Source organism: Sinocyclocheilus anshuiensis, unplaced genomic scaffold (assembly GCF_001515605.1).
Source record: "Sinocyclocheilus anshuiensis isolate Anshui unplaced genomic scaffold, SAMN03320099.WGS_v1.1 scaffold1874, whole genome shotgun sequence".
Classification (NCBI taxonomy): Eukaryota; Metazoa; Chordata; class Actinopteri; order Cypriniformes; family Cyprinidae; genus Sinocyclocheilus; species Sinocyclocheilus anshuiensis.
The window spans coordinates 87,335-102,202 of record NW_015546140.1 but is presented as its reverse complement, the minus strand read 5'-3'; the positions used below and the strand labels follow the sequence as shown (position 1 = coordinate 102,202).

At 38.1% G+C, this 14,868-nt stretch overlaps 1 protein-coding gene across 1 annotated transcript in view; it reads left to right on the top strand.

Annotated features, from left to right (window-relative positions):
• Nucleotides 1-4,554: 4,554 nt before the first annotated feature.
• LOC107701178 (engulfment and cell motility protein 2-like) overlaps nucleotides 4,555-14,868 on the top strand; it is a 20,451-nt gene continuing 10,137 nt past the window's right edge. Inside the window, exons 1-3 of the mRNA XM_016503146.1 lie at nucleotides 4,555-4,605; nucleotides 13,155-13,277; nucleotides 14,246-14,365. Of these exons, the coding sequence (XP_016358632.1) occupies nucleotides 4,558-4,605; nucleotides 13,155-13,277; nucleotides 14,246-14,365 (291 nt within the window). The 5' untranslated portion in view covers nucleotides 4,555-4,557. The remainder of the gene's footprint in view (nucleotides 4,606-13,154; nucleotides 13,278-14,245; nucleotides 14,366-14,868) is intronic.

Genomic DNA, 14,868 nt, shown 5'->3' with positions numbered 1-14,868 from the left:
AACACCATCAGTCATGCTTTTTCACACTCTTTCACATCCCCCTTTTTGCCAAAAACAAATTTTTTCTTGAGTTTTCAGCTGATTGTGAACTTAATGATTTTAGTTGTGAATGCCACGAATTCTGAGTAGCATGATTTATTTTTTTCTTTCGTTAGACTCTACTGAGCGTAGACCTGGTAGCATTCCACATAGTTTCTAGATGTCATGCAACTGTGCAACATTAGTCACCATAAAGTTTAGTTTAACACCGCTGTGTAAACCTCTTTTTCTTTCTTTCTTTTTTTTCCATCAAAATCTAATAGATTAATTGGTTTAGAATAATAGGTCTAGGCATTGTACACTTGAGAGAGCCAATTATAATTTCTCAAATGTCACTTGTTTGTCTAATTTAAGTTTTAGTCAAATACATTTTTGTTATTGCTCATGAGCTACTTTGAGAAGAGGATTGGAGATCTCTGCATAATCTAGGATCCATGGCCATCAACATTTCCATCTTGTTATCCCCAGTGATGACAGCATATGTGATTTCATGATTTTGGATCTTATATTTTTTTTTAATTCAATAATTCAGTTGTGCATTTCCCCCTAGTTGGTTAATGAAAATAGCCTTCACTATGTCAAATCCAGCTCCATTGTTATCTGATTGGTGAGTCAAACACTCACTTCTGTCTGTCATAATTGCTTTTTCTTTAAGACATAAGGCTGGACTGGTACCTATTGAAAAGCAGATTGAGAATGTTAGTTAAAACACAGAATTCAAAGAACTGCTGTGAGACCAGTGAATAATCAAGATTAATATAGTTAATAAAATAATTAACAAAATTTGAAGCAGTCTCTATAGTGATCATTAAATATGCAGCACTTGTGCACGCAAAGGGAAGGGATGAAAGTCCTTCTGGTTAGATCATCAGCCTGTGCTGTTGCACTGGGTCGTCAGTCTGTGTCAATAATTCAGTTGTGCATTTCCCCCTAGTTGGTTAATGAAAATAGCCTTCACTATGTCAAATCCAGCTCCATTGTTATCTGATTGGTGAGTCAAACACTCACTTCTGTCTGTCATAATTGCTTTTTCTTTAAGACATAAGGCTGGACTGGTACCTATTGAAAAGCAGATTGAGAATGTTAGTTAAAACACAGAATTCAAATAAGTGCTGTGAGACCAGTGAATAATCAAGATTAATACAGTTAATAAAATAATTAACAAAATTTGAAGCAGTCTCAAATATAGTGATCATTAAATATGCAGCACCTGTGCACGCAATGGGAAGGGATGGAATTCCTTCTGGTTAGATCATCAGTCTGTTGAAGCTGTTTGGCTGTTGCACTGGGTCGTCAGTCTGTGATGGCACTCAAAGGCCTGATGTTGTGGTGTATGGTCTCCGTTGTTTCTCTGCCTTTCCTCAGTCTGGCTTTTGATTGCTCCTGCCAGAGTTTTTCATTTCAGGATGTTCTCTTCACCCTCAGGAAAAGTCTCAAGTGAAAGATTCACCTTTTCCTGCATTAAGTCAGTCTTTCTCCTTGTTGAAGTGTGCACTCCTCTTTCAGAAGGGGAGGTGAGCGTCCAGCAACCCCTCCCTCTTCTTCTCTCTGCAGCTGTCTATGTATATCTCATTTCAATTAATCTGTTATTATTTCAATAATCTGCAAAGTCCATATCTTGGCATACTTTTTTTCTAAAACAACATTCATACAAGTCTCTTTATTGTTTAGGGCTCACAGACTCATTCACTCTTCTCCAGCACAACTCCAGCTGTGTCCAGGAGGGGCACACCTTTTGCTCCACCAGATATAGAGTTTATTTTCTCATACAACCACAGGTCACAAATACACTCAGACAGACACAGACACATGCATTTACACAGACTATACTACTCTTCCTGAGTAACCTGTCAGTTACTTGTACTTTTACTGATACACTTCCTCAACACAGTAAAAAAAAACAGCACTCTGCAGGATTTTTTGCCTAGCCATAGGACTTTGCGTGCTTTGGTGAATTAATTTTTCCCAACCAACATAACAAAATTCCTTTTATTTAAATATTTAATCAACAAGTTCCATTATTATTGTTAAATAGCTTTTGAATCAAAATTTCTATGAATTTGTTCACCCAATCTTGCTCTGATTCAACATTGCACTACACAAGTATCTTTTTAGTCAAGCCCAAATCTCTGAAACTCTGTAGTGGATTAACTTTCATACTGTGTCCCAGGGATAACAAGATACAAATTTTAGAAGTCTTCAGTTATTAAATATAAAGTTTTAAGCACGTGCAATCTTTTTATTCATCTGTTTAGACAAGTCTTTAAATAATAAATGTATATCTTATTTTAATTATTTAACTTAATTATTATTTATTTTATTCATTATATTTAATTATTAACTACATCATACTACATTTAGATAGGGCTCATACACTCATTCACTCTTCTCCAGCGCAAACAAAGCCGAGAAAAACTCTGTAGAGCAATCTCCAGACTCTTTTTCTGTACTCTCTTATATACTGTTCGTTCTCTAGGCGTGTATTCAGTCAATTCATATTTGTTAAGGGATCATCACACCATTGATGTCCATCAAGGCCCACTCATCAATAAACACAGACCATTGCATGCAATGTATATCTGCTTAATGTCTACTGTCATCCGTCAAAGGCTCTCTTGGCAGTAAATACAGATTTTTGCATGCACAATCTGCCCTCATTCACTATTATAGTAAAACAGATCAGTGCATGCTATTATTTCTTCTGGAATCAAAACCCTTTTTCTCTCTCTCTCTCTTTTTGTTCTTTAAATTTGGAGGAGCATTTTCGAGTGTCCATACCACCACTGGCCGACTCTAGAAACAACAGTAATTATATAAGCAAAAAACTGCCTACCTTTATTATTTAGTGGCCACTAAAAATGTTGTTCGTCAAGCCAGCCCAAAGTGGCCCTCCACCCTCTGCTCCTTTCCAGTCCCTGTTCGGCGCCAAAATGTGGTGGCTTCTGCCGATGCTGTAAGGAATCATTCAAGTCATGACGTTTTGATGCCAGAAGATAGACTTTATTTTTCAGATTAAACAAAGCCGAGAAAAACTCTGTAGAGCAATCTCCAGACTCTTTTTCTGTACTCTCTTATATACTGTTTGTTCTCTAGGTGTGTTTAATGGTTTCATTCATATTTGTTATGGGATCATCACGATGCAGTCATGAGGCCTTAATTTTATGTTCTGTGAAAATAAGGGACCTATTATGTGCCATCATGTGCTTATCATGTACTTCACCATATGTCTGCACATTCCATTCTCATACAGTTTTCTATACATGCAGACAAATACACATGATTATAATAGTAGGATAACTTAATACATAAATGGCTATATTCACATTGATTATACTTGACTAATTTATATTTTGATGAATTAAAATCTTCTACAAAGTCCACGGTCATCTCCACAGTTTTGAGCGTGTTGAGCTCCAGGTTGTTGAGACTGCACCAGACAGCCAGCTCTTTAACCTCCTGACTGTAAGCAGACTCGTGTGCTGATCGTACGGGTGCTGGATGTGTATTTTCCCAGCCTCACTAGCAGCTGCCTGTCTGTCAGGAAGCTGTTGATCCACTGATAGATGGAGGTGGGCACGGAGAGCCGAGTTAGTTTGGGCAGGAGGAGGTTTGGGATGATGGTGTTAAAGGCCGAGCTGAAGTCCACGAAGAGGATCCTCACATAAGTCCCTGGTCTGTCTAGATGTTGCAGAACATACTCTCTCTCTCTCTCTCTCTTTCTCTCTCTCGCTAATTCAAATAAATGATATAATTAATTAATTCAAATGAATGTGATCTTACCGCACTGCATCTCTGTGTCTGATTTAAAGCAGGCCAAATGCTAACGAGCCTCAACTGATGAAAATGATCATAATTTGCACAATGGAAGAATTATCGTCTTGTCGTATACAACCATTCAAAAACCCAAACAAAAAAAAATGTATGTGACCGAGGCACCTTTCATAACTGGTAAGTGTTTTTTCTTTTGCCTTGTGAACTGGCCGAGCCTTAATGATTCTGTTTCTTTACATGTATTTGTTTACTGACCATTGCATGCAATTGTGAAATACAGACACACACACACACACACACACACACATGCACACACACACACACAAACCAACTCACTGGTGCTTGCAAGGTCCAATCACATATACATCAGGAACGACACAAAAGTGTAGGAAACTGTCACACAAAGAAACAGCAAATACAAAGTATAATTACTTATTCATTTGTATACAACAATTATATCCAGTCCTCAGATCTGATTGGTCAAGCAGCAGTTTATTAGTCCTGATATAACAGTCCATGTTCAAAAGTTGAGGTTCATTCAGGAACAAAACCTGTGACTTTCTTCATTTTCTTCAATGAATCATTGATTTATTTCCTTAACCAATTTGCTCTCAAAACATTCTCACCCAGTTGTCGGCTGTGTTTGTGTCTGTGTTGTGTGTTTGTGGTGATAGTCTGGCTCAGACGTTCACAGGCACGCTGATGTTTGTGATCTGTGTCTGACTCTGTGTGTGTTTATGGCAGGAGATGGCGAGTACACTGGCTCAGAAACACCTCCGCGGCATCATACTCAACGTAAGTGTAAATCCATACATAATGCTATCAGATTCCCTTTGTTACTCATATTCTGCTATTAGTTGCTCAACACATTCAGACAGAGTTACTAAATGTTTCAGCTAATGAGGAACTGCAGATTCAAAGCACACAGTGATTTCACCTGTGACAAATCCAGAAAACCGCTGGCTGAAAGGTTTAATGAAGAATTTTCTCATCTTCTGCTAACCTGCTAACCTTGTCAAGAAATATGATTGTTTATTAGTTTATCTATTTATTGTCATTATGGAGATCACACACCACCAAAAATGGACAAATCATAACAAAGTCTCTATTGAACACAATATATATATCACCATCATGTGATGATGGTTCTTTTGCCTTACACCAGTGTCAAAAGTTAAAGGTTGACCTAGCACACGTTTGAAGGTTTTATTTTTTGTAATTGTTGTAATTTTTTTGTAAAAGTAATGGACCCTTGGCAAAGACACGCCCCCCTTTGGTTACTGTTGCTATATAAGCAGCAAGGCGCAGCGGTTTATATGCTCATTGTCTACAAATTATGACCAGAAATAGATAAATATTCATTCTGCTGTTTAAAACAAATAAAGAAACCGTGTAGGGGAATGGTTATTATGCGCAAACAGCAGGAATCTCTCTATATTCAGGGGCAGTTATGACCTAATGGTTAGAGAGTCGGACTTGTAACCCAAAGGTCGTGGGTTCAAGTCTCTGGTCCGGCAGGAATTGTAGGTGGGGGGGAGTGAATGACCAGTGCTATCTTCCACCTTGAGAGCCTTGAGCAAGAACCGAACCCCTAAGACTCCCTAAGACTACACTTGAATTAATCATAAGTGGTAAACATGGTGATGTCTCGCGACTAAGGGAGGCTGCAATAAAGGTGGTCTCTTTAGGTGACACTAATGGGTCCTCGACGAATGAGTGCGCCTCGGATAACTCATTCGGGAATATCAGTTGTCTTCAGACGATGCTGGACTCAGATTTGTCAGAAAATAGACTCATTATCTACTGACTTGTGCTCGGAGATTGTCACAGGGCGGTCAGATGTTAAAGGCTGGTTGGAACCTCTACAACAGATGGTCGAATCCAACACTAGTACCATCAAAGAACTGGAGCGCTCTTCTGATCACACAGTAGCAGAACTGGAGAATTTGATTTCGTCTCTCAATGATTGCTTAACTCATCTGGATGCTAACTGCGAAGATTTGGAGGGTCGTTCTAGGAGAAACAATGTTCGTCTGGTGGGTCTTCCTGAAGGTTCCCGTCCATCTGAATATGTTGCCCAACTTCTGCTGGAGGTGTTGCGGCTTCAGGATAAGCCCCTGCTGGATCGTGCGCACCATACACTGCGTGAGAAACCAAAGAAAGGGCAGCCTCCTCGCCGTCTCGTCATTAGAGTGCATTAGTTTGTACTGAGATTCTTCAAAGGGCTGCGGGACTCTCTACTCTCAATTACAACAGAAAGAGATTGTCTATTTTTGCTGACAACACTACAGCGGTGGCTAAGAAACGGTCTGCATCCAGAGATGTCAAACATGTTTTCCACTCGTGTCCTGGACTCAGGTATGGCGTACTCTTCCCCGCGGTGTTCACTACACTACAGCTGATGGAGTTTCACACACTTTTGTGGAACTGACTGCGGCACTGGACTTCATTCGCAAAACTAGGTAATGATGCATAGTTCATCGACTGGGCTAGGTCTGACTTGAGTACCTTTACTGGATATCATTATGCCGATTTGTAATATTGACCTTCTCTTATTGGTAATTTACAAAAACTGTGAAGTGTATTCTTAGGTTAAACTTTTTTTTATTTTATTATTAATGGTCCTTCTATTGTCATTCCAGTGAAGCATTTTATGTTGATGATGGTCTGGGCTTGACACAATTTCAAAAGTGCTGTTATATGTACTGTTTCCTGTTATATTTCAGATACTGTTGCCTTCTCTGAGACAACATGTTGCGAGTTAGAGTTAAAGCTTGTGTTGCCTCATTGTGTTCAGTTAGAAAGTTAATGTTAAGGAAGGGTCATGCATGTGTCGTGTTTTGGGGAGTTGTTTTTTTTTTCTGTAGGTGAGCCAGTGTGTTTCCTTTTGTGTCAGATGCTTTTACCAACATTGTTATTTTATCATATTTTATTCTATCATTATTCTTTCTGTACATTGTAAATATGGCACAACCTAAGGTGGTATATAGGCCAGAGGGTAGTAACCTTAGATTTGTTAGTTGGAACTTTAAGGTGGTAAACGCGCCAGTGAAACAGAGCAAGGTGTTACACCATCTTCACCACTTAGGGTCACATATTGTTTACCTCCAGGAGACTCATCTTAAAGCCAAAGACCAGCTATTATTAAAAAGAAGATTGGTTGGTCAAGTTTACCATTCCATGTTTCAGGGTAAGGCTAGAGGGACAGCAATAATTAAACACAAATCTGTGCATTTTGTATGTTCAGATGTTAAACCAAATGGCAGGTATGTCATCGTCTCAGGGAGAATTGGTAATACTGCACTTCTCTTGGTTAATATTTATGCCCCTAATTGGGACGATGACAAATTCTTTAGATACTTATTTTCCTCATTATCGGATATATCTTCATATTTTCTTATTTTGGGAGGGGTTTTCAATTGTTGGCTTAACCCAGATCTTTATCGTTCTTCTCTCAAATATAATTCACCCTCAAAATCTGCTTGTGCAGTCCAATCTTTTATGGTGTTTTTTTAATCCACATGGTAAAGCATTCTTTTTCTTTTCGCATGTTCACCAAACATTCACACACATTGATTATTTTCTAATAATAGATTTATTCAGTCAGTAATAATGCTATTGTAAAATCAGATCATGCACCAGTAACCATGAATATTTACTTTGATGGGCTCGATGGTACACAACTATTGTGGCGGCTGAATACTTGTATGTTATTAGACCAGAGCTTTGTGGAATTTGTTTCTAATAAAATAGACTTTCATATTCACAAATAGAAGTCCAGAGATATCTGCATCTCTTTTTTGAGAGGCTTTGATGATATTCCTCAGGAGATAAATCATTTCATATGTCATAAGACAAAGTTAAACAAAAAGAGGTGTTCTGAGATAACACAGAATAACTCAATTAGATAATATATATGTGGTCACCCCATCTTCAGATATTTATAAGGAACGCCAGTCATTACAGGCAGAGTTTGATATTCTAAGTTACTATTTAAGTTAGTAAAACGTCCTCAAACTCTTAATCAAGGCTCAATGTCCCTGATCCTAAAAAAGAATAAAGACCCTCTGGAATGCTCCTCGTATCGGCCTGTTGGTTTACTTAATGTCGACTTTAAGTTGTTATCAAAACTGTTATCAGTGCGACTGGAATCTATATTACCTGCGATTATATCTTCAGATCAGACCGGTTTTATTAAGAGTAGACATTCTTTTTTTAATATCAGACGATTATGTAACATTGTGTTTAATTCTTCTTCCCCTTCTACCCCGGAAGCTGTAATATCACTAGATGCTGAGAAAGCATTTGATCGGGTAGCATGGGGATAACTTTTTTATACTTTAAAGAAATTCGGTCTTGGTGAAAGATTCATTTCATGAGTACAACTGTTGTACTCCGCTCCCCAGGCCTCAGTTAGAACTAATAATACTCACTCTGAATACTTTAACCTCCACAGATCCACTCGTCATGGATGCCCCTTGAGCCCACTTCTGTTTGCTATTGCCATCGAACCTCTTTCCACTGCTTTAAAGGTTACCCCTTAATAAATGGAATAACAAGAATAGATATAGAGCAGGAGGTCTCACTGTACGCAGATGGTCTTCTGTATATTTCAGATTTTACTGTCAGTTCCTGCGGTTCCTAATACTTTACAATCATTTGGCTCTATTTCGGGCTATAAACTAAATCTAGCCAAAAGTGATTTTTTTTTCCCCACTAATCTCAGTTGCCAAAAATTACCCCTTACATACTTTGCCATTTAAAATTGTACAGGGTAGATTTAAATACATTGGGGTTTTGATAACCAATAGATTTCAAGATCTTTTTAAGTTTAACTTTGATAATCTACTGCTCCAAGTTCAGAAAGACTTTGAAAGATGGTCGGTGCTTCTGTTATCCTTAGCTGGCAGAATTAATATTGTAAAAATGAATACCCTCCCAAAATTCTCTTCATTGTTTCAATGTATCCCCGTTTTTCTCCCTCAGTCCTTTTTTTAGAGACTCAATGGATTCGTTTCAGAGTTTATTTGGAATAAAAAGACTGCTAGAATTCGTAAAACGCTTCTTCAATGACCCAAGTCTCTTGGAGGGATGACGTTGCCCAACTTTCAATATTACTACTAGGCTACTAACTTTCAATATTGACTAAACCAACTCAGTCTCAGTGTTTACCCATGTGGCTTGCCATGGAAGTAGCCTCGTGTCTGCCCACTACATTAACAGCCCTGCTACATTCCCCTATTAACAGTTCATATTCTCTCTTTACCTCTCTTTACCAATTCACTGCAAGTCTGGAGACAGTGTAGGCGCCATTTTGGATTACAAGCTTTTTTCTATGGCTGCCCCCATAGCATCAAATTTTGTTTTCTCACCATCAATGATGGACAGGACCTTTTCCCAATGGGCAACATACGGCATATCAGTGTTTAAAAATGTATATAGATGATGTTTTTGCATCCTTTCAACAACTCTCAGATAAGCTTTCGATGCCCAGAAACAACTTTTTCCGGTATTTGCAGGTTCACAGTTTTATCCGTGATATGCATCCTCAAGTTCCTATTCTCCCCACTACAACTCCCTTGGTCTCATTCTTTGAACCGATATCTATTGGGAAAGGGATGATTTAATATATTTATGAGAAAATATGTTCCCTACATAGAAGTTCATTGACATCTATAAAACCTCAGTGGGAAGAAGACCTATCAGAAGATATTCCAGATGAATTATGGGAAAGTATCTTATACATTCTTCATCTTTGTGTGCCAATCATGGTTGGATCCAATGCAAAATACTCCATTGCATTCACTGTACTAAGGTCTTACTCACTAAAATGTACTCTGATGTTGATCGTATCAGGGTCCCGCAACCCTGGCACACGTGCTCTGGTCCTGCCTAAGTTTAAATGGTTATTGGGTTCAAATATTTGAGACAATATCTCAGGTAGTTGGAACAACCATCAAACCCGTAGCGATAACAGCACTCTCCGGTACACTTCCCTTACCAGTTCATCACCTTGGTTACGAGGTAGACTTTGTGGCCTTTGTATCCCTCCTGGCTAGACCTTTGATTCTAATGCATTGAAAATCATTTTAATGTCTCCTACCCACTCGATGTGGATTAAAGAGATTTTTCACTTTATCAAACTGGAAAAAAATAGGCATTCACTGAGGGACTCTTCCAAGAACTCCTATAAAATGTGGAGCTCTTTTCTTGAGTATATGGAATGTATACCCCCCTGTTTAATTGAAAATAATGATTTGATTTAATTTTCCCCCAGTGGATGACCACACTTATATTGATATTTATGTCTGATTCAGTTGTTTAATTTTGTCATACAAGTTGGCAACTAATTATTATTTTTATTCTGATCTGTTTTATATATTGTCATGTTAAAATATTATTTAAACTGTATTTTGGAAATTTTGAAATACTTGAAAATGTAGAAATAAAGTGAGGGGGAAAAGTGAAACCTGAGTTGACTAGGTAATGACAGATGTCTACTGGGCCAGATTTACTAAACTGGGCTGCATTTCTCAAAAGCATCATAACTTAAAGGTGACATATCATGAAAATCTGACTTTTCAAGGTTTTAAGCGCTATAATCAGGTCCACGGTGCATCTACCAACCAAGGAAACGTGAAAAAGATTAACCCAGTAACTTTGTTTTGGGAAGCCTTTTTCTGCAAGCATCTGAGAAAACGAGCGTGTCTGATTTTGCTCCCTTGGTGACGTGGCAAAGGGATCTCATTATAATATTACCGCCCCTTAATCTGTAAATATAATACACCCACAGCACTGTCATTGTGTTTTCGCAAGTGACAACGGCGTACCAGCTCTAATGCCATGGAGAAAGTTTGAGCAAAACATGTGAACTGTTCTGTCTTTGGCTGCACAGACGAGCACAGAACACTGTTTAGAGTCCCAGCCTCAGAGGAGACAACAGAGCAGTGCATTTATTTATTTTTTTACTGTATATTGCTGCTGCCACGCAGATCTAAAATAAACCCGCGATTTTCCCAGCAGTTTACCTTCACAGACATAACCCACTGTTTTTGTAACTCGTGTGTTTTTAACGTAAACTTGTGTGTGAATGAGAACTTAGTTTAGTACTCACATGCTGTGACAGCCGCTTTCTGTGCGTGTGCTTCGGATGTGTGCGCTTAGAAAACCGTATATCAGAAGTTTAAACTCATATGGTTTAAAACGCATGATTTCAGCGCGATAAACGTGATAATCAGAACCAAAACAGATGTTTTTAGCAGGTCCGAGCTGTAATGGCGCAGCTCTATTCTGGAAAAGGGGGCGGGGAGCAGCAGCTCATTTGCATTTAAAGAGACAGGCCCGAAAAACAGTGTTTCTGCTTCCACTCAAAATAGGCATTTTCAAAATGATATAATAAATGATCTGTGGAGTATTTTGAGCTGAAACTTCACAGACACATTCTGGGGACACCAGAGACTTATATTATATATTGTAAAAAGGGGCATAATATGTCTCCTTTAAGTAGCACTTGAAAATCATCGTAGATCTACCAGCGCTCTGGAGTAATCGTAAAGCCCTCAGTGCATCATAAGAAGACAGAGTTATGCGGTCACCTGCAGGACAACCGGCAGATTACACCTTTAAGTTTATTCAAGTGCAATGCGATTATGATATAAGGTTTTGATTGTACTTCTCTTTATTACTTTATTAATATAATTTTTTTGTATTAATTTATAAATGAAATAATTTAAAAGAAAAGGGAAAAAATTAACAAATAAAAACGCACATGATATCATAAATATGTATGCATAGAATAGTGCTGATAATACATGTCTGCAATAAACCTTTTTGTCTGTACCTATAGAAATGTATTGGCTAGATGAAGTACATATATTTGTGCTACTGTCACCTTTAATATATAAACTTTATATTTTAATAATATCTAAAATTACATGTTTATGTTTGAAAATAACCAACCATTGGTCATTCACTTCAGAAACACCTGAAAGAACGCATAAGAATTCTTATAGTATTTTATAGGGCCTTAGGCCTTGGGTGGTTCAACAAACACATGGCCATGAAAAACATTGGATCAACATAGTTTTATTGATTTGAGTTATTGACTGAGTTACCCAGGACCTGAAAAAGCATTTCACAATGGGATGAGAAATAACTACATATAGAAAACATTTCACATTGCACAAGAAATTATAGAAACTTAATTTAATCACCATAAAACAATCATATTACCTGACTGTTCTGGCAAGGTTGGCCGTGCAAACCTCATCTCCTTCAGTGCAAGTCTCCTCTGCCCTAAAGCCAGCTTGGCCTTCTTGAGGTCAATAAGCTGCTGTTGAAAATTGTCATTCCTCTTATTAGCCTCTTTGAGACATTGTCTAATGTCGTTCAAACATCTCTCCAGCTGCACTAAGTCCTGACTAAAACCACAGACATTCTCAAATTGCTGAGGTGTTGTGGCTGCGGTCTGGACAACTGAAGATGGAGGCTGAGGCCTGAGAGGGTTGTTTGGAGGACTAGGAGATGGTTGGTGCTGGAAGATGGCAGGTGAAACTGATAGTTCCTCTGAGCATGAAGGACCTGACTCAGGCTCAGGTTGAGGAATCCCTACTCCTCCATGGAGGGCAATAACACCACAAAGGTCTTTTCTTCCTCTGCTGTGAGAAGGGGGGAGTCATTGGTCCAACTACCTGTATTTTTTTATTTATTGCCATCCATGCAGTGCCCTTCCTTTTTGCCAAGCTTGCAAAGTCCTGCCACTTCTTACAGACCTCCTTCCCTGATCTCTTAGCACCCCTGTGCAGTTAATTTTGTAGCAAAGTCCTCCCATATGTTGTTTTTTCTTATTTGTATGGTGTCTTTTAAATCTGCTGAAAATGACATCTTTGTTTCGCTCTACCTCCTCCAGAAGAACATTAATTTAATCTTTTTGAAAGGTATTTTTTTTATCCACATAAGGTGACGACTATTAGGTTCAAGGATACAATTCTGTAAGGTAATATTTCAGCACTTGACAAACGGACAGCGACTCTGAAGTAGCACGTAGAATGTGTTCTCACATGTTCATGTTAAGTGCATTTTTGGGAAACGCACGTGGAATTGCGGCGAACGTTTGTAACCTAGCACGTAGAGAGCACTCTTAAGAGCTAAGATCCATCGTTATTGAGCATCTTTTGATGGAATACAGATCAGATCTGTCTTCATAGAACTTCCTCCCAGCAGATGTGTGTGTAGAAACATCAGTTTATAGTTCTTCAGGAGCAGTGTGATAATGAGTGTTGTTATAGGAAACACCCCTTTGAGTGAAAGCATTGACGGTCTTTCATTTTAAACTTGTCTTCTAGCACATCATCCGGGGGAATCGACCAGTCAAAGCTGAAATGGCACATCAGCTGTACGTGCTGCAGGTTTTGACCTTCAACCTTCTGGAAGAACGCATGATGACAAAAATGGACCTGAATGACCAGGCAAGTGATTGACAAATGTCTGAAAATGATTGACTTGACATTAAGATTAATGGAGGGAACAGGATGTATGGTTCAAGTGAATAAATGTATACATTGGGTTGACAATTTCATTTATGCAGAGCAGAAGTGTTAACTATTTGCAGAGTGAAACATCAATAGGCAGTTTTTTTTTCATTTCTTTCTCTTTTTTTTATTTTATTTTGTGCAGAGTAATTGCAGCCGGCCACAAAAAAACAAAGACTGGTTAAAGATCCAAATTGTTCTCTGTCAGTGTTAAGCTTCACATTGTCAAGGGAAATCAAACACTGATCTTTATATGCAAAATAATTTGGAAGTATAACTGTCCCCAGACTTTATGTAAACCTTGAAAATGTGTAATATACAGAGCCCTGTGCATGACATGCAGGAAGAAGTTATTAACACATTTAATTTATTTATAATTAATGAAAACATGAATGTTTTAGTTAGATTGTGGCTATGAATTAAAAAGGACATGCTCATGTTTTAATTACAACAAATGATTAAACATGATTTTTTTTCTGCATGTCATGTGCAGATTTCCGTAATATGGGAATAAATGTGAGAGCAAGTTGTAGATCTACATGTAATACTAAAAAGAAACTATGCTTCTAACCACATGTAGAAAGCTGCTGTTTCCAACTTTATTATGCTATTTGTGAATATTTTTTAGAACTACAATTTTGGAAAACCGTAAACTGTTGAACATTGGTAATGATGGAACTTGACTAACTGACTGAGTGTAGAATGTCCTTTACTTGAACTTTCAGGTATATTCATAGCCACTGTTTGACCAGCATACTCATGGCATAAAATGCACAACATTGCTGAATTGTCTTCAACATTTACCAAGATACTTGGGAAAGTTGTGTTCTTGTAGCTTATTTAGACAGCTTGAATTATGTCCTAAAATTATATTCTTGTTATATTCTGACCTCTCTTATATTTAGACACAAAGAGATATCATCTTTGAACTCAGAAGAATCGTGTTTGACGGAGACAGTGATCCCAGCGGAACAGAAAAGAGGAAAGCCATCTACACTAAAGACTACAAGATGCTGGGCTTCACTGTGAGTGATGAGTGTTTGCTCATGTAATTTCAAAATTATTGAATGATCATCAGTGATAGTGATGTGCTGATGTGTGATGATGGTTTAATGATGATAGGTGACAGTGATGTGATGGTTTAATGATGATCGGTGATAGTGGTGTGATGGTGTGTGTGATGTTTAATGATGATCTGTGATAGTGATGTGATGATTTGTGTGATGTGATGATGGTTTAGTGATGATCAGTGATGTGATGATGTGTGTGTGATGTGATGGTTTAATGATGAACAGTGATTGTGATGTGCTGATGTGTGTGATGTGATGGTTTAATGATGATCAGTGATAGAGATGATGTGTGTGATGTGATGGTTTAATTATGATCAGTGATAGAGATGTGATGATGTGTGTGATGTGATATTAGATGATTATCAGTGATGTGCTGATGTTAGTGATGTGATGTTAGGTGATGATCAGTGATAGTGATGTGCTGATGTGATGTGATGTGATGTGATGTGATGTGATGT